The 25,032-nt window shown below is 40.7% G+C and overlaps 8 protein-coding genes across 8 annotated transcripts; 5 read left to right on the forward strand and 3 right to left on the reverse strand.

The window, feature by feature from the left end:
• Positions 1-2,070: 2,070 nt before the first annotated feature.
• Positions 2,071-2,280, reverse strand: N7500_008554 (uncharacterized protein; the record flags this gene model as incomplete). The annotated part of the gene is made up of 2 exons (XM_056679698.1): positions 2,071-2,080; positions 2,144-2,280. 2 exons carry the CDS (start codon positions 2,278-2,280, stop codon positions 2,071-2,073), a joined length of 147 nt encoding a protein of 48 aa, XP_056530070.1.
• Positions 2,281-11,573: 9,293 nt separating this feature from the next.
• On the forward strand, positions 11,574-13,776 carry N7500_008555 (uncharacterized protein; the record flags this gene model as incomplete). The annotated part of the gene is made up of 4 exons (XM_056679699.1): positions 11,574-11,763; positions 11,819-12,663; positions 12,716-13,258; positions 13,324-13,776. The coding sequence occupies 4 exons, from the start codon at positions 11,574-11,576 to the stop codon at positions 13,774-13,776; spliced, it is 2,031 nt and encodes a 676-aa protein (XP_056530071.1).
• Positions 13,777-14,246: 470 nt separating this feature from the next.
• N7500_008556 (GNAT family N-acetyltransferase) lies at positions 14,247-14,843 on the forward strand (the record flags this gene model as incomplete). Its single annotated transcript, XM_056679700.1, has 1 exon — positions 14,247-14,843. One exon carries the CDS (start codon positions 14,247-14,249, stop codon positions 14,841-14,843), a length of 597 nt encoding a protein of 198 aa, XP_056530072.1.
• A 114-nt stretch (positions 14,844-14,957) lies between these two features.
• N7500_008557 (oxidase ustYa family protein) lies at positions 14,958-16,044 on the reverse strand (the record flags this gene model as incomplete). Its single annotated transcript, XM_056679701.1, has 5 exons — positions 14,958-15,199; positions 15,262-15,361; positions 15,419-15,549; positions 15,610-15,741; positions 15,792-16,044. The coding sequence occupies 5 exons, from the start codon at positions 16,042-16,044 to the stop codon at positions 14,958-14,960; spliced, it is 858 nt and encodes a 285-aa protein (XP_056530073.1).
• Positions 16,045-16,991: 947 nt separating this feature from the next.
• Positions 16,992-17,714, forward strand: N7500_008558 (uncharacterized protein; the record flags this gene model as incomplete). The annotated part of the gene is made up of 1 exon (XM_056679702.1): positions 16,992-17,714. The coding sequence occupies one exon, from the start codon at positions 16,992-16,994 to the stop codon at positions 17,712-17,714; it is 723 nt and encodes a 240-aa protein (XP_056530074.1).
• Positions 17,715-19,647: 1,933 nt separating this feature from the next.
• Positions 19,648-20,575, forward strand: N7500_008559 (uncharacterized protein; the record flags this gene model as incomplete). Its single annotated transcript, XM_056679703.1, has 2 exons — positions 19,648-20,053; positions 20,241-20,575. The coding sequence occupies 2 exons, from the start codon at positions 19,648-19,650 to the stop codon at positions 20,573-20,575; spliced, it is 741 nt and encodes a 246-aa protein (XP_056530075.1).
• A 636-nt stretch (positions 20,576-21,211) lies between these two features.
• Positions 21,212-21,637, reverse strand: N7500_008560 (uncharacterized protein; the record flags this gene model as incomplete). Its single annotated transcript, XM_056679704.1, has 1 exon — positions 21,212-21,637. The coding sequence occupies one exon, from the start codon at positions 21,635-21,637 to the stop codon at positions 21,212-21,214; it is 426 nt and encodes a 141-aa protein (XP_056530076.1).
• Positions 21,638-23,352: 1,715 nt separating this feature from the next.
• Positions 23,353-24,868, forward strand: N7500_008561 (putative MFS sugar transporter; the record flags this gene model as incomplete). The annotated part of the gene is made up of 2 exons (XM_056679705.1): positions 23,353-24,207; positions 24,269-24,868. The coding sequence occupies 2 exons, from the start codon at positions 23,353-23,355 to the stop codon at positions 24,866-24,868; spliced, it is 1,455 nt and encodes a 484-aa protein (XP_056530077.1).
• Positions 24,869-25,032: the final 164 nt, after the last annotated feature.

Raw genomic sequence — 25,032 nt, forward strand, 5'->3', positions numbered from 1 at the left:
TCACTCTCTTGGTTCCTTTCCACCTTCCTATACCTTTCTAGTAGGGAAAAATGATAGTAGGGTCAAAAGTGGAGTCAATTTTCAAGCAAGAAGTTATGATTGCTATTATCAGAGATAGAGATATACAATATACAAAAATTCCCAAGTTATATCATAAAATCAATTGATGTTATTACCTCTATACATTTTTCGCTGGGGACGGCTATTGTTTCCTAAGCTTTGTGCTCTAGTATACCTATATAGAGCCTTAACTCCTTCCTATGAATTTCTGACCAAACCGCTTAGTTACCTCCGACCACACAAGGTTTTCTTCCTCTCTAAGTTTCACGAGTAAGCGAACCTCTTCCTCGCACCATAGTAGCCCTTTTCTCGAGGAAGGAGTAAGTCCCGTATCGACCGCTTAAGTATTTATGCTTGTATATTGGGATCTAGACGTCGGGACTATATCCCTTCTCGGTGGTATATAGAGGCAAAGAGATAAGGCACCCTCGAATAGCTAGGACAAGAACTATAATCTTTCCTTAACCGGAAGGGCGGAGAACTAAGCACAAAAGGTCGGAAGTGACACATTTTTGCGGCTAAGTTCCGGAGTGGACCGGCTGGCCCTTTTTTTTAGGCGATTGTCGACGATAACTAAAACTTTGCTGATTTTGGTAGGTAGCCGACCGACTTACACCGGCCTTTTAGGATCGTATTACCTACTATGGCGATAGGCGTCTCGAACCGGGGAGCGATAGTGTTTAACTAGGATTCTGCGTGGAATGGCTATAGCGATAGTGGTAGTTGGTGTTATTTAAGCCTACTTAATATCGCGGGAACGATTATTGTCTAGGAGTGCGGGATCGATTATTAGATCTTCCGCAAAGTGTCCGGCCTATATAGGGCTTTTAAGAGGGCTTTTAAGAACCTTAAATTAAGAGTGCTAATTAGGAGTAAAAGCGAGCTCCTAGCCACTTAAGTCGAAGCCGAGGGATTAGTGCTTAGAATCCGGGACGATTTGTCTATATATTATTGTATAATCACTATCCCTAACACTTAGAGGATCGTTAAGGTATAGAGAGTCTTTAAATTCGAAGGCGTTAGGGCTAGGGTAAGTCGGAGATATTAGCTCTAATATCTCCGGCTCGCGTCGAGTGATTTAAGCGTTCGGTTATAGACCGCCATTAAAGTAAACCTCTGCCGGGGGGCGAATAGGTAGGGGATACCGCTTAAGTCTTAAAGTATATATCTCCTAAGTCTCTAAAATAGGATTACTAAGATTGGAGGGGGAAGGCGTCGTAGATAAGGAGACCGGGCTTAGGTACCAAGTACCGAGGCGATCCCGTAAAGGTTGTACTTTCTCTTAGGAAAGGTTCTAAGGCCGGAAGGATTCTAAGCGATAACTAGCGCTTAATATATCGTGTGTAGGGGTAACTTAGAAGGCGTTAGGGTATAGGGATAGTACAAATTCGCTAGAGGGACACTAGAAGGGGGAATAAAGCTACAATTGATACAGAATCGGGGGAAAGGGGAGTAGAGAACTTAGAATAGGTTTGAAATACCGAAGTACTATTTAGGTAGAATAGCTAGTGTCCTTTATACCTATAAAATCAGCCTCGCGAGAAGATAACCTCTTATACCGCGGAAGGTATTCCTATTATATCGGGTAATTCGATACGGAGCGCCCCAAAATACGTAAATATATAGCTCCTAGTCTCACTACTAATAGTATAGCCTCGATAAGACCACATCACGCTATCTTCGCAGACTAAGCTCCTTATCCGGTTCAATTGCAGACACAGGGTTTTTACTATTAGCTCACAGCACCGAGATAAGTTGTCGAAGATAACCTAGCTCATTGCAACAGGGCCGGTGAGACCGACCATAACGACGATAGGCCGCCACCAGGCTCACGAACGAGCAGGTGTGGGTGAATCTGTGACGCCGGGGGCTATGCGATATAATATCAGTAACAACTAGGCGGAAGAATAGGTCCAGTGGCGACGAGATCCGAGATACCCCTATAAGTGCAAGGAATACAGGCGAAATAGGGGAATTACCTTCGATAAAGGCTTAGAAACAAAAGACATTCTAAGTCGCTCTGTACCATAATCAACCATATTATTTAGTCACTTAATAAGTAATAGACAAGGTATAGACTCACGGGAAAAGGCCGAAAACGGGCCATCTCAGCGCTTCAACTCCTGGCCAACCGATCACGTCGCAGTCAACGCGGCGAGGGACAGCTAAGCGGCGGCGGGTCGAGTGGCATGTCTGACGAAGTCCGATGTGCGAGGTCATTTCGGGGCGCAAGGCAGGGGCGTGCGAGTGCCAACGCGTACGGGTCGGTGGGGGCGAAAGGAAATAGGGGGCAAAAGGAAAAGGGGTAGAGAGAGTGGGAAGCAGAAGAGAAAGTGCGTCAACGAGTCGAGGGAGGGCGAGTGGTGTTTTATAGATGGGACGGCCGAGGGCCAGACTAGTAAAAGCGGCCACTGCGGCGCTAGCCCGATCGGGGCACCTCAGCGGGCCACCAGGCCGGAAGGGGTAGGGGAGACCGCAGTCAGGCAGGCGGTCGGGGCGGGCGGAACAACAGGCAAATGGGCGCCGTTTCCTGCGCCCCGCTTGCCGTCGTGTAGAATACTATTATTTTTTGTAGTTAAGAATTCTAACTAATAGGGTTATTAATCCCTATATTAGGGCTTAGGCTAAATATATAGCCTAACGTAGATTTTCGTTAATCTAAATTATTACCCTAATTAGTATTAGAATAGCCTTTTATATATAGGTTATTACCTAAGTAATTATATACTAATCCTATATTAGGATATACTAGTAAATATTTCTAAATCCTATTTAGGGCTATAAAATAGTCCTTACTAGGATTACTTATATATCTAGTATAGTATATAGTAGTAAAGGTTATATTAGGCCTAGTTTTTAGGGCTAAATAGAGTAAAGACCCTATTTATTTCTGATATTCTTTAATATCTTATAGGCTTATATTTATAGTATTCTTTTTAAGCTTTAAACCTAGTTTACCTAGTGTTTTAATAGGCTTATAACTAGGATTATTATAAATAGAGAACAATTTAATAGTTTCTCTATATATCCCTTTTAGTCTATATATAGTATCTTATCTTTATAGTTAATAGATATACTATTACCTAAGAATATAGATACTATACTAATTTCTTCTATCTTTATATAGTGCTTTATTTTAGCTACTATATTATAAATATAGCTTAAATCTTTGTGTATTACTAATATATTATTAACGTAATAAATTAGTATATATTAATCTTTAGGGTTTATATATATACCTTTATCGTATATAAAGACCTTAAAGTTAAATTTAGCTAATATATTAGATAGATATTTATACTAAAGCCTAGGGCTTTGTTTTAGACTATATAGTACTTTCTTTAGATAATAGCACTTATTAGGGTTATTATATACTCCTATAGGTAGGATAGTATATATTTTAGTATCTATATTAGTATATAAAGGTATTTTTAATATTATATTGTAGTATATACTAGCCTTTATTAACTACTATTATTAATATTAGATACTAGGACTTAGTTCTATATATAGTAGAAAAGGTTCCTAGGAAATCAATACCTAGTTTTTGCTAAAATCCTTAAATTACCTACCTAGCTTTATATCTAATAGTTTTATTACTATTAGTTATATAGTCCTTATCTAGATTAGGACTATTAATAGGTTTTTTCTTAAAAACCTATCTACCCTTAATAGGTTTTATATTAGGTGGTATATCTATTATTTTATAGGTTTCTTATTTTTTAAGTTCTTTGACTTCCGCTAAGTAAGCCCTAAACTATTTATCCTTTTTAGGACTATTTATAGCTTTATTAAAGCTATTAGGTTTAGTTAATAGTGAAGCGGTTAATAGAAACCTATTATTTATATTAGTCTTAATAGAACTAATATAATTAGTTAGTATAGTATCCTTAATAGTATATAATATAGGTATTTAAACTTCGATCCTATATTTAGGGTCGGTATTAATTCTAGAGGTTTTTTCTCTAGTTAATACTCTATTATTATTACTTATATTATCCTTAATAGGACTATTAGGATCTATACTAACTTCCCTAGAATTTAAGTCTTTAGGACTAATTAACTTAGTCCTATAGGGTTCTATATTTCGAGATATTTCTTTTAGGAATTGATTTTTATATATAGTAATATCCCTAGACTATAGGCAATTTTGCCTTTTATAGTCCTATATTTTATAGTGATTATAATCACTATATCCTATTAAAATAGCTTCTTCCTTTCTAGGAGATAGCTTAGTCTTATATTTATTTATATAATAATAGGCTAAAGAGCCCTAAGTCCTAATATTAGTTATATTAGGCTTTACCCTATTTAATAATTTATAAGGGGTTAAAAATCCTAAAGTTCTATATAGGGTCCTATTATATATATAGGTTATAGCTTGGAGTGCTTCTCCCTATAGATAATTAGGGCTTTTAGACTAAATAAGCACTACCCTTACTTTATTAAATAAAGTAAGGTTAATTCTTTCAATTAGCCTATTAGGTTCTTTAGTATAACTAGGAATAGTTATATAACTAATACTATATTTATTTAGGGCTAATTGAAATTGCTTATTAATATATTCTCTACCTTTATTAGTAAAGAACTATTTAATCTTTCTTTTTATATAATTTTCTATAAAGACCTTAAAATCTTCGAATACTTTATAAGTATTATCTTTAGAATATAATAGACTAATCTAAAGATATCGAGATTTTTTATCTAGGAAGGTAATATAATACCTATATTTATTATAGGTAGGTAGTAATAGACCACCTAAATCACTATATATCCTATCTAAAATATCAAATTTAGTAGGATTATTTAACTTCCTATATATATATCTATTATCTTTAGATAAAAGATATACTTTATATTTTTTATTAAGGAAAGCCTTAATATATTCTAGGGTTATATTAATACCTAGGGCCTTTAATAGAATTTTTAAGGGCTATATATTAATATACCCTAGTCTAATATACCACTTTTGTATATTATCCACTATATTACTATCTATAGTCCTTTTAGGAATATAGCTATTATTATTATTACTATTAGTAGGTATACTAGGTTAATTAGTCCTAGTAGCTACTATAGTATTTATAGTTCTTTATAATATAGTGGTTTTTATATAATATAGATTATCTTTCTTATTAGCTATAGTAACTATTTTCTTTAAAGGTATATATAAGTATACCTTCTTTTTTATAAATAGGGCTATTAAATTAGATAACTAGTGTATACTAATAAGATTAATACCTAGATTAGGTATATAAAAAACATTTTTTAATAAGTATATATATCTAGTATTAGATTTTATATATATATCACCCTTATAGGTTACTTTAATAGTATTAGCTTTACCCCACTTTACTATAGTAGTAGTAGGTTTAATAAAAGAAAGATATTATAATTTATATATAGTACTAATAGTGGTAGCACTATTAAGAATAAAATCTACTTTTTCTTTTATAGGATTTAATCCTATATTATCTAGTGGTTTTTTAGTCAATAGTTTAGTACTATATAATAATAGAGGATATACCTCTTCTATATTATTATCTATATCTAGTAATTAATTATTAGTTTAATTATTAGGCTGATTTTTAATACTAGTATATAGTTCTTTATCTAATTTAGGTAAATTAGATAGATTAGATAATATATCTATATCTTTAGTAGATTTAGGGGTATCTACTATATTAGATATAATCTAATCTTATAATTCTAGCTATTTAGGAGTCCTAGGGCTTATTAAATTTATAGTTTTAGCCCTAAAGGATTCCTTAGTAGTAGAAATAGGGGGTTTAATAGTCTTTTTAGCCCTTTTACCTTTCGGAATCTAGCCCTTAGGAGCTAGATTAGGAAATAATAGCTAGTAGGTATTAGTATTATAACTAATAACCTTATAGTGTTAGTAGTATTTTCCTTTAAAAGGCTTATTTTTATACAATTTATAATACTTATATTTAAGTATTACAATATTCGTATAATAACTACCTTTATATATAGAAGATTCCCTACCCCTAGCTTTATTAATTAAGCTAGAAAATAAGGTTTCCACTATATATAATTTAGGGTTATTTCTCAATAATTGGGTTATATTTTAAATAAACCCTTTATAGTTATTATTTAGACTATTAAGAACCTAGGCTATCACTACCTAATTAGGTAGATTAATACCTTTACCCTTAAGGTTATCTACTAAGGTTTTAACCTTATTAAGATATTCTTCTATTAAATTAAAATCGTTTAATCTAGTGTTAAAGAAATCTTTTAGGGTTAAATATTCAGTAGTAAAACCCTTAGGGTTATATAGGGCTTCTAAGCGAAGCTAGGCCTTATTAGCACTCTCTATATCTTTTAGATATAGGAGGGGCCTATTATCACAATAAAGCTTTGAAATAGATATAGCCTTATTGTTTTTAACACTAATAGAAGGAGTTTCTATAGGTATATATAGGTTATCCTTTATTAGGGCTACTTTAACCCTAATAGACTATATAGTATAGTTCTCCGAGCCCCTAAGTTTAGGGAGATATATCTTATCTAGGGAGGCTATAGTAAGATATATAATAAATATCGGAGATTAGGTATATATATATAGTATACTATATATAATAGTATACTTATATATATAGCTCACTATATATAGTAATATATACTATATATAATTGTGAGAATATATCACTATATACTTAATAGTATATAGTATATTACTATATTTAGTATCTTACTAAATATAGTAATTCGGAAATTATTCGGGAAAGGCTCAGCGATATATCGGTATTTCCTATTTAGGAAATAGGTAGTAAGCCGGGCTTATAACCTATAAGTACTTTAGCAGAAATAATATTATAGCCTAATAGTAGGTTATAATATTTTGTAGGGGAAGGTATATTAGGTAAGCTTTATCTTATATAATACAATATTATATAAGATATAGAAAGGTTTATACTTAGCTTAAGTAGATAATAATAGGTGAGAGGTAAGAAAAGTTATATTCATTTTAATTCTCTAGCTAGGAATCCTCTATTCCTTATATAGGCAAGCTCTAGCAGTATAGAATATCATAGAAGGTCATTAATAATATAATGACTTTATCATGATATCCTAGATTTATAGCGATATATTGTGAGTTATAATATAGTTTACCGTAGATAATATATCTAAGGTTCTCTTAGATACTACCGGTAAAATATATATCTTATACTCTCACACCATAGTATATATCTTACAATTACTATTATGCTTACAGCGATAATAGCTATAAGCTATATAACCTCGTTTCGGTATATTTCTAGGTTCCTAGCTTATTCCGCTACCACCGATAGGATTAGATAGACTAATTTATAGTCCCTAGTACTATATATATAGAGGTATAGCTCTTATTCGCTAGGAGTAAGGGTATCTAAGGCTTACTATATATCTAGGGTAAGTCCTATATAGACTTACTTAATAGTTAAGGCTAGGGTCTTAGGGGTACTTATAGTTACGATAGGTTAGTTATTACTTAGGTTTCTAATAAATAATAGTTTTCTACCTTATTTATAGTAGGGTAGTTCCCTTTTTATATCGCTAGGGGGATATCCTTCCCTAGATATAGATCTAATTCTAATTAGTTCTAACGTAATCGATCGTAAGGGGTATAATCGCCCTATATAGTCCTAATTAGGAGTTCCTATTCCTAATTAGGTTTTTCCTCACTTTATAGGATACCTTAGGAGGTCTTATCTAACCCCTCTTCTTAGCGGTACTTTATACCGCCCGATATAGCCCTAGTTAGACCTATATATCGCTTAATCGGATTCTTTATCTCTAATAATTGCTTAGTATAGCGTTAGCTAGCTCTTATCTTCCTAACCGCTCTTTTATATAGTACTATATAAGCTAGCCTAGGTCCTTAGTACAGCGTTAACTAGCTCTCCTTCTCTAATTGCTTAGTTATACCTCTAACCTAGGGCTTATCGATGTTTTTGTTAGATTCTAGGTCCGCTAGATTGTGAATTAGGTATAGGGGTAGTAGGAATAAGCTATTTAGGACTATATATTTCCTTATAGCTATATAAGGTCCCTTTTTGTCCCTTCTATCCACCCCTATCCCTAAACCTTTATAGAAAAAGGTTTTAAACCAATATACTACTAGATATGATTTAGAAAGGATCATATAAGTTTTATTCCTAGGAGGATCTATTAACTATATATAGATATATATAGGTCTATAGATAGACCACTATAGCAGATAGTAGTCATATAAGGGCCTATATAGGTATATATAGTTACTAAAGACATAAGTCTTATATTTAAAATAAGCTTTTAGATCTTAATATTCTAGATTAAGTACTTATAATTACTACTAATAATACCTTAAATAATATAATATTAGTTTAGGCTATAAATAACTTAGTAAGGACTATCTAACTAAATACTAATTCTATAATTATTTATATTCCTTATATTACTTATATTATCTAGATTAGTCTTATAGATTTACTTAGGAAGATAAAGGTATCCCTAAGTAATAATACTACTAAGTTAAACTAGTCTAATAATTATATAAGGGTATTATATATATATTAAAGAGAGTATAAGATTATAGATATACTTAATAAGGTATACTATATTCTAAGTATTATTTCTATATACTAATATCTCTTTTAGGTTTATAACCTTACTATTTATATTAATATAAGCCTATAGTAGTAGGATATATTTTATACTCTCTAGGATAAAGAGCCTAAGCTTATTCTAATCTAAGATATTAGGATATAGTAGAATTTAACTTTCCTAATACTCTAGTAAGTAAAGAGACTATAGCTAGTATTTAATACTTTCTACTTATAGTATAAATAGTCTTACTTTATATTAAGCCTAAGAGAATAGAGATAGATTAAATATCTACTCTTTATTCTTAAGCTATTCTATAAGTTTATAAGTCTTATTTCTAGAACTAAAGACTTAAGTATCTACCTTATCTTTAGTATATATAACTACCTTTTTAACTATCTTAAGAAGATAATCACTATACTTTAGTATAATTTTATCTCTATCCTAAAAGCTTTAATTCTTCTTATTAAAGGAATAGAAATTAGATAATCCTAGTAAAGCTAGCTAGAAAGATATTTACTAAGGTAGTCTTAAGACTTAGGTTAAGTACTATAAAGAGTAGCTTAATATTAGGGATAGTTAGTTATTACTAAGTAGTCTATTATCTAGGGTTAGAATATCTAAGCTTAAATATATATTAGAGTTAAATAACTCCTAGTAGTCTATCACTCTATAGAAGGATAAGCTAACTTAATATCTTAATTCTAGTAAGTCTAATAATCTATCCTTATCCTTTATATCTAACTAATATTAATAAATATATAGCCTTATAGTATTTATTACCTTATATATTCTAGAAAGAAAACTAATATAAATAGCTAATTCTTATAAGTATTACCTATAATATTATATCTATCCTAGCTACTAGTATAGATATAGAGTAACTATTTAACTCTATATATAATATTTATTATGTAAGCATAATAGTAATTGTAAGATATATACTATGGTGTGAGAGTATAAGATATATATTTTACCGGTAGTATCTAAGAGAACCTTAGATATATTATCTACGGTAAACTATATTATGACTCACAATATATCGCCATAAATCTAGGATATCATAATGAAGTCATTATATTATTAATGACCTTCTATGATATTCTATACTGCTAGAGCTTGCCTATATAAGGAATGGAGGATTCCTAGCTAGAAAACAATTTTATTCAATACAACTTTTCTTACCTCGCACCTATTATTATCTACTTAAGCTAAGTATAAACCTTTCTATATCTTATATAATATTGTATTATATAAGATAAAGCTTACCTAATATACCTTCCCCTACAAAATATTATAACCTACTATTAGGCTATAATATTATTTCTGCTAAAGTACTCACATATTATTACTAGTAAGGCTTACTAAAGCTAAAGATAATCTAGGATATTATAATATTTATATATATAATAAGGTTTAATCTATAGAAGAGTTAGTAGCTTATTCTCTAGGAGTACCTATCTTCCTAGGAGATTATAGCTTTAATAGAGGTAAATAGTATAGTTACTACCTTATTTAAACTAATTAGTAATACTAAGGAAGATATAGTTAAAGAAAGTTAGTTACTATCTACTTTATAACTATTACCTAATATTATACTTAGGAGGAGATAAAGAAGTAGCTTACTAAGTAAAGGTAATAAGATATAATCTAGTACTAAGGATAGTATAGATAAAGAGGGTAAAATTCCTCTCTCTTAATCCTCTAGAAGAGTTTAGAAGGTTTTAAAAAGGTTTAATAGATATATAGTAGTCTAGTAGATAGGAAATAGATTTAAGAATATAATATAAGTTTTTATAATAATATATTACTAAAAATTAACATTAAAGAACTTTAGATATATAATTAGGATACTTAAAAATATAGGGTAAATCTATATAAATTATATATATTATAAGATTTACCTATTTATCTTATTTAACGACCCTTAGGGTTACCTATAGGTGACCCTCCGAGGGTCTAACCTCTAGGTAGACGACCCTTAGGGTCGGAAGGTTAGACCCTCGAACCGCCCTAGTGGCGGGGCGGTTCGAGGGTCGTGAGGGTCACCCGCGGGTCACTGCTAGGTCTAAGTAGAGTAGTGCTTAACTATCTACCTATAATTTCTAACCTTAGTTAGAATTTCTAATTATATACTACTATGAGTAGAGTAGTACTTAACCTTCTACCTATAATTTCTGACCTCAGTCAGAAATTATACTTACCTAGTGATATTTAATAACCTCGAGTACTAGGTATTACACGAAAAATATATAGGAATATATAATAATAATATATACCCCTTGAGGTCACGAGTCTAGGTATGTTTATATTGTTTGATATCCATTGGATATCCGTATATATCCAATGGATATAAGGTCTATATCCAAATCCTTAAGGCTGCGGATATGGATTGCGGATATCCGCGGATATTGCGGATCGTGCCGCAGTCTACCGATGATATTGTTGGACATTTTTGCAGAATCGTCGTGCTTGATAGGTTCGCTCTCTCCCATGGCTGTATTCTTGACGTGGCAAGTTTGATTCAATGAGAGGGTATGAAAAGGCGAGATAAGATGCGAAAAGGTCACATGATAAATGAGGGGTCATATTCCCACAACTTATTCTTAGCTTAGCTTCTCTCCTTCGTGCAATCTGAGAGTATGGTTTTTCGTCCATTTCCTTCAGTTTGTTCTCAATTTCTGTAGGAACTCATCCTGACCTGTGCTCAAGGGTGTGACACTGAGGTTTTTATACCGGGCTGGGAAGGTTGCGGTGCGGCGGACGCTCGGGGGTCTCAGGGACCAGTCAGAAGTGAGGAATCCAAGGACCCGCTCTTACAAGGTGACCACTCCGAGAACAATGGATAACTTGCAGGCGATTCTGACCCACTTGCCAAGGCTGTTTTTCTCCCAATCATAATCAACCTGTTTACCCCATCCGCGATGCCTTCTCGAGAAGGGCCTCTGTTGCCTGGACGGAGCTCTCCGGTATCGAAGAAGCAACGTGTATCCTCCACAGATGACTCGATTTTCCCATACCCTGTTCTTCCAGCGGACTGCGTCAACAACGATCAGGATGGTTATCTACCGGTGGGGTCCTTACACGAGCTGCGACATTTGATTCCTGTGCCTAGTATGTATTTCCACTTGGCGATGGAGAAAATGATGATTAGCTAACTCTATTGTAGCAACAGACTCTGTTGAGTGGGGCGACAAAGCGGCTGCAGCTAAGCGTGCCTCGATCGAGCCCAAAGTGACAGACACAAATCAACGATTACTTCGAACGCACCACCCATCTCTTAGCCAACTTGACTCAGTATATCTGGTGGAAGAATCGGAGCACAAGTGGATATGGGTGGTGTCGCCAGGATTTGATGAGACCAGGTCGATTGGCGCTTATGCCGGGGGTCTCGAGATTCACCTCAAACCAACTGGGCTCATGGAAAGGACAACTACGATGTGGCCAAAGTACCAATCGGACCCTATCCCTGCTATTCTCAATCCTCGGAAGTTTTTGTCTCGACATCACCTTCACCTATTACGAGAAATGTTCCCAACTTCGCTCGGCGCAAGAGTTTTTATAAGTGGTTTCATCGTGATTCTGTTTAAGAGCCGTGCCGACATGGAGAATTCCTGGCTGCAAGATGGACCGGCAAGCACCTTTGGCACCTTAAGACTAAGATACGATATTCTTGAGGACACACCGACCCGGACAATGGTTTCAAAAGGCGCTGCAATTGCTGCAAGGCCAGACTGCGTCGAGGCATACGCTGCGCTTGGGCTGAAGATTCGTTTCCCGGGAGGCCAAGAGGCGATAACCGTCCCCACGCATGCATTTATTACTCTCCGATATATCCGATCAGCTCCTCTCCTTCGAATTGCAGACTGGTATGGTCACATTAAGATGAAACTGGCTCGATATTCCCCTATCAAAAGTGGGTTCTCTATGCGAGCGATTGGGTCTACTCGGCGTCATCCAATGGGTAATTCGCCACTTGGTCAGCAAGTGTTCCTCGCTGGAGATTCAAAACAGGTATGCTTGCTCTGCTATCGTCTGTGGCTGTCTAACAACTTACCGAGAATAGATCGGGACCATCTCTTTTACCTACGATCCGATTTCAGCAAGGCCCCTTCGTTTCCCAACTGGGTTTGTGCATGATCTATCATTGATCACAAATTCCCAGGAACTACCGGAAGTTACATCCCCTGATCGAACACCATGTGTGGTTGGTTGGGGTAGTTATACAGACCTTCTTGATGGAAAACCAGTCTTTGTGACAGGCCTCAATATTCCCACAGGCAATACCATTGTGAGATCAGGAAGCGGGATATCAAGGGAAGCACAGGTAGCGCTCACAGAAGGCTCGCAGTATCTCTGGGACAGAGAAGTACTATCGCAGAATGTTTCGATCCTATGGCGGACTGAAAATGATGAAGACCCGCTAGGAGGCCTTTCGGGATCAGCGCTATGCCTCGGACAACTGCAAGACAAAACTTGTCTAGCGGTTTGTTTCCAGAACTTTGAGTCCCCTCTATATTCGCGAGAGCTGCTGAAAGACGACCATCGTGGTGCACCACAATACGCCGATCGCGTTAGAATCAAAGGGGGCTTTCTGCTACCGCCAGAGGTCAGAGTCACCCAGATCCTATGCAATCCATCTGAAACACCTACGGCATCGGGGACTTATCCCAGCCGATCGAACCCAACAGCGGGCCTAAGGAGATCATATTCCTCGACTCGCTGATACTGACACTTACAGTCTGCTGGCTACTGGGACTGATCAACATTGGCTCCAAAGTGGCCCTCGATGATATTCTCTCAATGGCAGTGTCTGGTGTCTACCTGTCCTACCTCGTTGTCATTGCACTACTACTATATCGCCGTTGCAAGGGTGATATCTACCGACACAACGATAGTGATGGTGCGATCAATGTTCCAGGTGCCAAGTTGGTTTGGGGACCCTTCCATATTCCGGGCGTATTGGGTGCATTGGTCAATACATATGCCCTCATTTACATCATCATTGTTATATTTTTTAGCTTTTGGCCTTCGCACATGTCGCCTACTGTCACGACTATGAACTGGAGCGTTGTTGGAACAATGGGAACTGTGATCCTGGCTGTGATATTGTCAAAGATCACGTGACCTCTGATTGCTCCCAGCATATCATAGTCCTCATACGTAGATAGCTTTCTCCCTTCTCTACGCATCTCAATACAGTTTTCCAGAGCATATACTGCTTCTTGTAAAACCAGTATTCTCAGATATACTACGTGGTACGCGCAAGAAATGTTTATACTGGGCCAGTGTTAGAGACAACATCATGAGGGGACATTCAGAAATATCATTTCGAGTCCTCACGGGGACTTCAGGTCATCGCAGCTTTCTCCCTGAATTTGGCTTACACCTTCTTTTATCCTCATGGTTTCGGCTGATCGTGAACACGCCACGCCTAAATAGGCAAAGTCTTTTGGCCCCAACAGCGCCTGTCAGCCCTAAGCTTCTAAGCGTTTGAATTGTGAGTCATTGACAATTCTACCCGGGTCATAAGATAAAAGATAAAACAAAGAGAATACCCAAAGATTGGAAATAGCTGTCCACTCCAGAACCAAACCATGCCTGACTTTACCTTTCCCCCGGGCTTCACGATTGCCACCCCACGTCTCCAAATCAGCCCCTTCAACCCAACCGACCCAGCCCACAGCGCCTTCTTAGTCAAGCTTTGGAATACAGATGATTTCATCAGCTCATGCGGGAAAACCGGAATTACCACAACAGAAAAGGCATCTGCATTCCTCCAAGGCAGAGTTTCAGCACACTATGCCTATCATGGCTACGGCATGTTCCTAGTCTCGCGACAGACTGATGAAGGCTTGAAGCCGATCGGCACGGTATCACTTATGAGGGGCATCCCACCCGGCCCGGGCTATCTCGCCCCGGATATCGGGTTCGCCATATTACCAGAGGAAGGCCGGAAGGGGTATGCGACCGAGGCAGCGAGGGGCCTTTTGGACTATGCGAATAAAAATCTCGGGGTTGATGCCGTGTTTGGATTCTGTTCGCCTACAAATCAGCGGAGTCGGGGCGCTTTGGAAAAAATTGGGATGGAGTTTAGAGGGATCAGGCCTTTGAAGGTTTTTGGAGGGGAGGATAATGCTGTCTATGCTTTGCCAGGGATGAGCGAGGACCTGAGTGTTTATGATTTGGACTGAAACGAGCGAAATATTGTTCATGGAGCATTCTATTATTTTCCAGTAAATCCGTACCATTTTATGCTAGATTAGCCTCAAGCTTAGCAAGGCTTAGCATTCAATCTCACTCATCTCTCAGGGCATTCGGCTGTAGATTCGGTCTCCCTCTGATGGAGGCTGTAAAAAGTCCGCCGGTGGGTCCTGAGGTAGTTGGTTCTTCTCAGCCCAGCGACGGACAGCATCGAAGTTTTTACATCGATGTTTAGTGTTGAAATCGACATAAGGCTCTGGATTCTCGGGGTAAATCCACACTTGACCGAGGACTCCACTGTCGACCGTGCACATGAGCTCTTGGCGAATAATATCGAGGCAATGTGCTGTGATGAGAAAAATGGTCAGTCCTGAGCCATATCACGAGTAGAGAATGAGCAGAACATACACACGTGGAGGCGGACTATATAGTCATTGTTTGTGAAGGGCCCTTCCCCCTTCGCGTGGTAGTAGTCGTAGTTATAGTACAGTGACTGACGCAGCAGATTCTTGTCGATGTTAGTATACTTTAATTGCATCATATAATTGATGTATAGACCACTTACCAAGCAGTGAAGGTGGTGTAGCCCTTCGACATTTGCAGGAAAACCTCCGCCATACTTTGCGTTGATCTTCACTTGGTCGGCAGCAAGTCCAGATTGTTCGGCGTCCTCTAGGGGTATACGAACACTGCGGTCTAGGAAGAAGCATGCAGTTAGCTCATGCTAGAGACTAGTCAATCAGTTGAGAGACATACAGTTGACGCCTAAGGATTCCCACGCTGCATCAACATCGGGGCCGGCGTCCTGTCGGAAAATGTTCTCTTTCAGCAGAGAGCCATTGAACTCTTGGAGACTATATTGAACGCCAACTTCTCTCACGACAGTTGCTATATTTGAATAAGATTAATGATATGCATGGAGGCAGCTTGGAACCCACAATATTGAGAGACATGTCGACTGCAAAGGCCGTCCAAGTCACCACGCCACTGGAAGCCAAACAGAGCCCCGACTAAGAATACCAGGACGAGTGCACTCGCTCGGAAAAGACACACGGCAAAGCTGCTACATGTGGGTACTGATGGTTCATTTCCACTCCAAAGGGTGCCTTCTTCCTCTGCGAGAAGTCGTTCGCTGGATTCATACGTGGAATCTTCTGAATGGGGAGCTTTGTCATACAAGCTCATCTTCATGATCGCGCTTTGAGGAGTATCTTTCCAAACGAGTTGCGAAGGTGAACCACAAGCAATAGATTTCCAATCATTCAAGGGGCACCGGAACAGCTTTGATTTCCAACGCGCAAATGCTGACTGCAGACCGCAACTTGACGAAGGGGATTTTCCCCCGCTTCGATACTGACATCACATCTCGAAGCTCGTAGATATTGCTGATCGAAGCAACGTGTCCCTGCATGTCTCGCACGTTTTGCCATTCCGTGAGTCGTTCGACGCGTGGTGTATGTATGGACAAAGTCTGAATTCACTGAAGGTTTGCGGACTACATAGATGTAGTACGTAAATACATACACAGAAGACGACATCCACAGACTACCTGGGCATATGCATTGAGCTAGGTAGCCACAACTTGCACATAGAGCTAGGACCGCAGCGATCTTCAAGGAATGTGATTACTCCCCTTACGGACAAGATCTACAGCTGTTGTGCAGATTCACGCGAGGTTCATGGTGCAACTCTTCCAACATTCGCCCCGAAAGGTTTAATGTATATAACTTTACCTAATCTTACGTGTGCTCCGCCCTCTCTTAAGATTGACTGAGATCATGGCGCGTCCGCTCGCTCATCCCCCACAAGGCAACATGGTTATCGGCCACACGTTTCCCCAGTGTCCCTTGCAGCGCCAATACTCACCAACCCTCACCGAAGAATGACGAGATCCAACCTCAGACATTTTTGTCGAAGGCTTCCAACGCCATTGAGTAGCAAGCAAGCTTGAGCTACATAGTCCTTGAGCCTGGAGGTAGAGTGGTTTCTGGGATATAAATACAGGCCGTGCAGCCGGGCTTCAATCATCATTCTCAGAGCAAAACGATCTCGGAAACCTCACAATCACAAAGATACCGCTCAAATAACTGAATCGACTACCATTTATCTAAAAGCCTTCGAACTCATCTCCATTCAAAATGCGCACCTCCTTCATCGGTAGCCTTCTTCTTCTGGCTGTCTCCCCTCTATCTGCCCTCGCGCTTCCCGTGGACCCCAATGATGTGGCCGGTCAGTGGGATCCCAGTGGACAGTACCGAAAGGGTCAGTGGCAGCATGGCGTGTTCGTTGCCAACAATGGCGAGAACCAAAATGACCAGTGGCACAACAACAACAACAACAACAACAACAACCAGAATGGTCAATACAACCCAGACCAAAATGGTTGGACCGATGCCAACGGCCAATGGCACACGAATAACCAAAACGTTCAGACTGGTCAGAGCGGTCAGAATGGACAAAGCGGCTGGACTGATGAGAAGGGCCAGTGGCACGCCAACAACCAAATCAATCAGAACAATCAGAATGGCTGGACTGATGAGAAGGGCCAGTGGCACGCCAATAACCAAGACAACCAAAACAACCAGAATGGCTGGACCGATGCCAACGGCCAGTGGCACGCAAACCAGAAGCGCCAGGCTATCCCCGCTCAGGCAAACCCAGCCACCGCTCAGAATGACCGTCTGAACGAAGCTGGCAACAACAAAGCCAACAACGCCCAGGTTACTCCCAGCTCTGCAAACGACCGCTACCAGAGCTATGGTAACTACAAGAACTATGGTTCTTACCAGAACTACCCCGTCAATGGACAGAATCAGGCCCAAAACAAGGATACCAAGGCTATCACTGGTCAGCAAGAGTAAATCTCATACTTTTTGCTAGATCCGGAATGGGTTGAGCTCAAATGTATGAGCTTGGAGGCTTTTGGTGGTTGGAATGGACTCGGATTGGTTCTGGAATTGGAGGAAAGGATATTGCATTGAAAACCGCCCTTGTTGAATGCAAGGCATGGTTTGCATGAGAACACGAACTATATACGCTCCTTAATGATTAGATTTACGACTATTGAGATCACCGGAAATGATCATGAAGAGTGGTGAACAATAGGTACGATCTGATATCAAAATTTCATATAAACTTGACTTGGAGACATGTTTGCATTTTTCAAGCTCTGGCACTAGAAGTATAGTCAATTCCAAGTCTGGCGACAAGATTTGTGGTATTTCCCCTTTCCCGAAACCTGTTCATAATTTCGTCGAATCCAAATTCGGCTTTGCTCACTATCTTCCGGCCTGCTAAATGGGTTCCTAGTTATTCTCGTCAGCCGGGAGATACCATCAAGTAGCGACGGTACGAGACCATTGTCACCATCTGTTGTAGTTATGATGGCCTTTAACTAGTCAGGATACACTGCCATTGAGTCAGTAGCCTAGTCGGAGTTGTGCTAATGTAGAAGTCAACTCGAAAAGCAGTATGGGGAGTTCTTGGAGTTGTATTTCAGTCGACGCGGCACGTTTGAGATTATGACTTGCGTCAACTTTGGAAGGCTGGACGTTTGTCTGGCTGGTGTGGAACGTATATTTGCACTGTTCAGATATCTTAGCCCTTCGTATTCTGGTTGGAATCTCGAAGTGGTTGGCATTGAGACCTCTGATTGGAGAGTGGACTCGTTGGCCGACGTGGTCGTGTGCGCTGTCACTGCCCCGTTGCCATTTGCCGGTCACGGCTGATCGGGTGGCTGAAGGGGAAGTGTGTGATTGGCTCCACTCCAAAGCCCCCAGCATTCCGGGGCTGAGGTTCTGCCGTGTCTGATTGGCTCACGCGTTGCCATTGTGGGGCCTCAGTATAGAAGGAAGTGTACAAGTACGGAGTATACAGAAGATATAGGAGATAATAGGGGGCGGTTGGAAGATCTCATCTACTATTATCTGCTGTAGATCATGATGCAGGAGCGACGGCTCTCAAAGGGCTGTTATCTTCGCAAAAGCATAAGCGGTCAACTATTGCTTACTTTACATGCGAATTGATCGCTGCTCCAAGTGGCTATGCTGGATGGTTCAACCTCCGTGGTTTCAGTCAGAGACACTCTTATCTTCTAAGCTTTGGCTCGGATGCATCCTGAAGGTGCCTTTTTCCTCAAAAATTGATTGCTCTACTTTGATCAAACAATTTAATCGAGAATGCGGAGTTCTTCTTACCATGCCCGGTGGGTCTTCCTGGTGCCCACTTGGTGAAGCTCAAGAACTGACCGTGGGCGGACGTTCTACTGAATCTCAATTGAGCCGCAATTGGATAGCAATGAATGCCTTGAGTCAATCAAGTAATGAGATAGAGATCCCAAACAGCCAGATTGTGCAGACAGTGCTAATGCTATCAGCTGACATGAGCGGCATCAGAACTAATCCACGTTGAAACTAGTGAAGCTTGGAAGCTTGGCACTCAGGGTCTCTCGTATTTCACAATTCTGGCGATTCCGTGCGCCCCAAGATAAATGTCTTCAAGCGCTCCAAGATCGGATACATGTTATAACATATTTTTACTCCGTAATTCATAGTCCGTACTTGCATTACAGTTCTTCTTTCCTTGTCCCCTTTTGTAACGGTAGAAATCCATTTGAGCCGCTAGTGTGGCCCCCACACGCAGCGGGCCAGTGTGGAAATTTGGCGCATTGATCCTTCGAAGATTACTCCCTGAACAAGTTCTCGCTCCCAGCTAAACCCGCCGATCCATTCCAGACTTATTCCCCTCTCTTCCTTCCCATTTTCTCAGGTCTCACACGATTAATTTCTGGGTACAATGGCCACAGACGATGAGGATCTCATGGGCTTCGCCTTGCGCCGAAACGGCACATGTGCGAGCGACGAGGAGAATTGCGGCGTGGGCTGGAGCCCATTCCGAAGATGTTGTCCAGGAAGAACCCAATGCCCAAGTGGAAAAGACGAGAAAGGGATATGCTGCCCGACATCAAGAAACTGCCTCGCCGCGTTTTATGATAAACCGCGCTGCGCAGACCCGACAGCAGATCTATACTTTACCGACCAAACTGATGGGTATCACTGCTGCCCAAATGATACTCGGGGGTTTTATACAGTCTCCAAACAGTATGCGATCTGCGCAACAGAAGACGGCGTGAAGGCTCTCGGTGTGAAAGTGGTGAGAATGGAACCAGTCGTGCAATCTTATCTGCCATCTACAAGTTCAGGTAAGCCTTGGCCCTGATGCTTGTCAAAGATCCACACATTGGATATGATTTATCAATCTCGTCTCACAAGCTAACGCATCCTCTCATAGATATCGCTACACGTACAACACTCTCTTCGTCAACCTCAGGCGCAAGCACCACAACTTCTACCTCCTCGTCGACCTCGGGGGGTATTGGCCCAACTCAGACCTCGGGGGGGGTATTGGCTCAACTCCGACCTCGGATAGTGCGAATAGTGGTTCTTCCCACTCTAATACCGGGGCAATCGCGGGTGGCGTCGTTGGTGGTGTAGCTGGCGTCGGCATCTTGATTGCGCTTGCCTGGTTTTTATTACGTCGTCGAAGAAAGAACTCTCAAGATACCCAACCCGTCCAACCTGTTCAATCTACCCAACCTACCTCCTTTTTCCCAGCCCCTGCGTCGGAGCTGAGTGGTAGTAACCAGGCCACTGAGCAGAGCTACCAAAGCGTTTCAGAGCTACCAGCAGAACGGAAGGTTCGACCTGCTGAGTTGGCGTCATGAAAGCCCTAGCATGTGCACTTCGGCGAGCCTTCTCCGCAAACAAAGGCTGTTCTCATGAGAAACTAGCTGATGAAATCTTCCAAAATTTGGAATACCAACCGTTCACCCAGAACTAATTTCGCACAAAGTTTTGGATGGAACAGGCTGCCCCTGACTTTTATTGAGTCAAAGTATATTGGCGTGATGATTCACGGCGGACTCTCATCACTATATATATATCATGAAAATTTTCCTGTCAATTCTGGCCGCACTGACTGTACATATTCTTTTCTTGCCATATGTCGCATTTAATCATTTTTGTTCTTTTGATCATTTGGCTTCGGGCTTTCATTTCTTTGGTGGCTAAATAGGCGTACATCATCGCTTTCCTATTTTCGATCATTAATACACTATGTCCTATACTCACCGCATAGAACAGCGGCTTTTCTCGTTGCAATCTAGGGAGTTGTATTAGAATACTATCTGCTGTCAACGGAGGTCCATACTGTCCCCAGAGAAAAATTACCAATCCTTGCTTACCCTGTGATCCGGGAGCCGATCGCAAGCCAACCAAAGTGGCCATGTTACGGTCAACAATATTACAATTTCAAAGACCTACCAAACTTACAAACAGATGAATCAATGCATTATCACTATCTAAAGAAAGTCCATCTCGATATCATCCGTCATTTGCTCAAGATGTCCCGCAACCATAAGGTCCATTGATGGGTCAGATCTAAGTTCAAACGCTAGTCGGTCTAAGCTGTATTCCATGCTAATACACACTCGCTCTAGCTGTGGATCTTCGAATCGAGAGGAGAGCCAATCGGGGGTCGCGTTGCGGACATAGACACTGTCTGGGGTTTGATGGACCATCTCAAAAGCAGCCTCCTTGATCCGCCCTGCCTGACGGGAAAGAGAGATGAGCTCTTTGCGGACGTCCTTGATACGATTGATACCTTGGCCTTCTGGGTCATTTCTCAGAATCTCGGCTTGTGTCTCTAGACCTGCCTTAAAGCTCAAGCACTCCTCTTTGTAGATTACTTCCCAGCTTTCCAAATCGGCCAGGTCAGGATACGACATTTCGGGTTGTTGGTCACTGGACGGAGGGGTCAGATTATCAAGTAAAATAGATTGTGAGGGCTTACCGCTCCTCTGGACTTGGCTTGGGGGAGATCGGTGTTAAACCAGAAATCAAGGGTGACCAAGAAAATCCGCAGCATCCGGTAAAGGGCAGATTGAAGCATTTGGATGATATTGAAGTTGCTTTTGACGATTCAAATGTTTGCTTAGTGAGAACTCGAGAAGGGAGCATCAACAGTATTTATGCCATACGAGTCGGAACTTGTTCGATTCTATTTAAAGCAGAACCCCTGGGAGAAAGACTATTGTTCCTGTCTATGAAAGGAGGTGTCATTGATCTCGCGAGTAACAAAGACTGGCTATGACAAAGCGACACCGGCTCTCGTTCTTCTAGAAACAATCGGAATGTTTGAGCTCTTAGCAATATTGTAGGGGCAATGATAGGTACGACGAGAAAGGAAAGATGAACTTTCGCCCAATTACGATATGCGGGGACATACGAAGATATTTATAGTAGTATGAACTAAATTACCGCCTAAATTCAAGAACCGGAATAAAGGACAATGGGTATTTTCGTATTCTATGCAAAATGATTGCTAACCTTGCCGTGCAATGAATAAAGACTCACCATAACAAAGGGACTATATATTCAGATGATTACATTGGTTAAATCGTCTCTCACAGACATTATTTCTACTCTCGTAAACATGATTCTGAGCGTCGCATTCAATTTCAAGCCTTGAAATGAAGTATTGAAGACAAACTATGACCTCAGTCGTAAAAGCGTTCATCAAGAGAAACAAGTAGTGGCATGGAATAAAATAGCGACCAGTACGGTCCTCAACAATCTGGTAGATGGCGGCATTTCGATATCAGAGTCCAGATATCCTTCAAGAAATCTTAGCAAATATGAAAGGCCTATCTAGAAGTCCATCTTACCAGAGAGAATTTGCCTCGATAACACTCACAACCTCTCCCTACTTCAAGCATTGTTATTTCCCTTTGTTATGTACAAGCCCTCTATTCTAGGCCTCTTTACATCACCATGTACAGAGTCAGACATTACTTCCACGGATATGATCTGCTGACCAAATTATCCGGCCCGGCTTGGCATCCGGTTTAGGGCTTCGAGTCCCGACATCTCCAACTTTCACGAGCCCCATAAATATCACCGGCCAAACCCCGGAAGCCCCATAAAAAAATTCAGAAACGAGGGGGAAACCGCCGGATTCCCCGAGGTAGCACACAATGGAGAGAGGGCCCACAAATCCTTCGGCGCTTGTTCCTCTCACAAGTCGATGCGGACCGTGAATAGCCCGGACGCTCATGTCGTCGGAGGACCCTTCTCCGAACTCCAGTCTGGCACAGAGTTTTATATGTAAAATATGGCTCTTAGTCTCTATAGCCCAGAAATTTTGCAAGTACAAGACTGAGTCATGTTAGAGCGAGCAAGGGTTGTGGTTGAATATGAATAGGTACAGGGAAGGATAAGGATATGGTGCATGTGATGTGTTGGAGTGAAGCATTATTATAGAACATTACGTTGTATGTCTGCCCTACGTGGGTCTGGGCATTAGAAAATAAGGTCTCCAGAGGGGTAAGAGTTTTCTTTCCTTCCTGTTCATTTTGTATGTAAACTCTTCACACTTTCGTCGTCCTGGGCCCTGATACATAGCTTTTCAAACCTGTCGACAAAGCCCCTCGAAGCCAAAGTCATGGGCTTGATTCCGTTCCAGTTCAAAACCCCGCCGAAATATGTCCTAGCATGCATTCTATGCTCAGCTAGTGGTACCCTCTTCGGTATGGATACGGGTATTATCGGCCCCGTTACCGACATGAAAGACTTCAAGGTCTCATTCGGTAGTCAAAACTCCACGATCCACGGCCTCATCGTCTCATGTATCCTGATTCCAGCAGCCCTCTCTTCTTTCTTCGCTGGCTATGTTGCCGATCGGCTTGGTCGCCCAAAGGGCATCTCCATCGGAGTTTTCATCTTCGGCGTTGGAGCCGCAATAGAAGCTGGAGCCGTCGCTCTATCCATGTTCATTGTTGGCCGCATCGTGGAAGGCCTTGGAGAAGGACTCTTCCTCGGAAATCTTGTCGTTCTGATTTGTGAAATCTCGCCCACGAGCACTAGAGGCGCCCTGACAACTGGTCCGCAACTGGCTACTACCGTTGGTCTGGTCATGGGGTACTTTATCAGTTATGGAACTTCAGGTCTTCACTCCTCGCTCTCATGGCGTATGCCGTTTATCCTGCTTGCCGCCTTCTCCATGATCCTGTGTGGTCTCTCACTCCTTTATCTACCCGAGTCGCCTCAGTGGCTAGGTCTCCATGGTCGCTATGAGATGGCTGAAGCGGCGTGGGATAAGCTGGGTGTCGGCCGTGCAGAGCGTGAAAAGGTTGTGCTGCAAGTGCGGGCACAAGAGCTTGACTCTGGTGAGCAGGTCAAAGATGGAACCATGGATAAGCTTCTTGCTATTTTCTCCAAAGATGTGTTGGGCCGGACCATCCTGGCAGTCTTTTTGATGGGCATGCAACAGATGAGTGGTATTGACGGTGTCCTTTATGTACGTTCGAGTCCTATCCAACCCGCCTTACAACTGACACTCGCTGACTTGAACTCAATAGTATGCTCCACAGCTATTCCAAAAGGCTGGCCTTGCCTCCTCGGAAGCAAGCTTTCTCGCCTCTGGTGTATCAGCGCTGGTGATTTTTGCTGTCACCATACCGGGTTTGATCTACGCCGATAAATGGGGTCGTCGAGCCAGCATTATATATGGTGGTGTTGTAATGGGGGTCTTGATGTTTTTGATGGGAGGTCTATATGCTGGAAATGCTGTCCATCAGACAACTGGCCCCGGTCGCTGGGTCGTGATTGTCTGTATCTATCTTTTCTCCGCTCTGTACTCTGTTACCTGGGGTATCTCTGTCAAAGTCTATGCCGCCGAGATTCAGCCCCAGAGAACACGAGCGTCGGCTACCACATTGGCTCATTCAAGCAACTGGGTCTGCAACTTCTTGGTGGCTTTGACAACACCTGTTCTTCTTGCGAAAAGTAGCTTCGGTGCGTACTTTTTGTTCGGTGGATGCTGTGTTATCACGGTCGCTGTTGGAATCATCTTCATGCATGAGACTCAAGGTCGGACCTTTGGGGAGATTGACGAAGCCTTCAAGAGGAAGTCTCCAGGATCGCGGAACCATTTTCGCCGTGGTATGAGCGAAGCATAAAGCATGAATTATGAATACAATCTGGGAAAGAATATATACGGTTACAGGGCCAGGGATCAATTACGCACTAGCTGTACGGATTTAACAGAGCTACCTAATGCCCAATTTGAAAATAAGGAATCCAAGCACAGAGGATGCAATAATCAAGGCTTCAAATGTCAAGA

This window comes from Penicillium coprophilum (genome assembly GCF_028826855.1).
Source record: "Penicillium coprophilum strain IBT 35676 chromosome Unknown utg000005l_segment0_segment0, whole genome shotgun sequence".
Taxonomy (NCBI): Eukaryota; Fungi; Ascomycota; class Eurotiomycetes; order Eurotiales; family Aspergillaceae; genus Penicillium; species Penicillium coprophilum.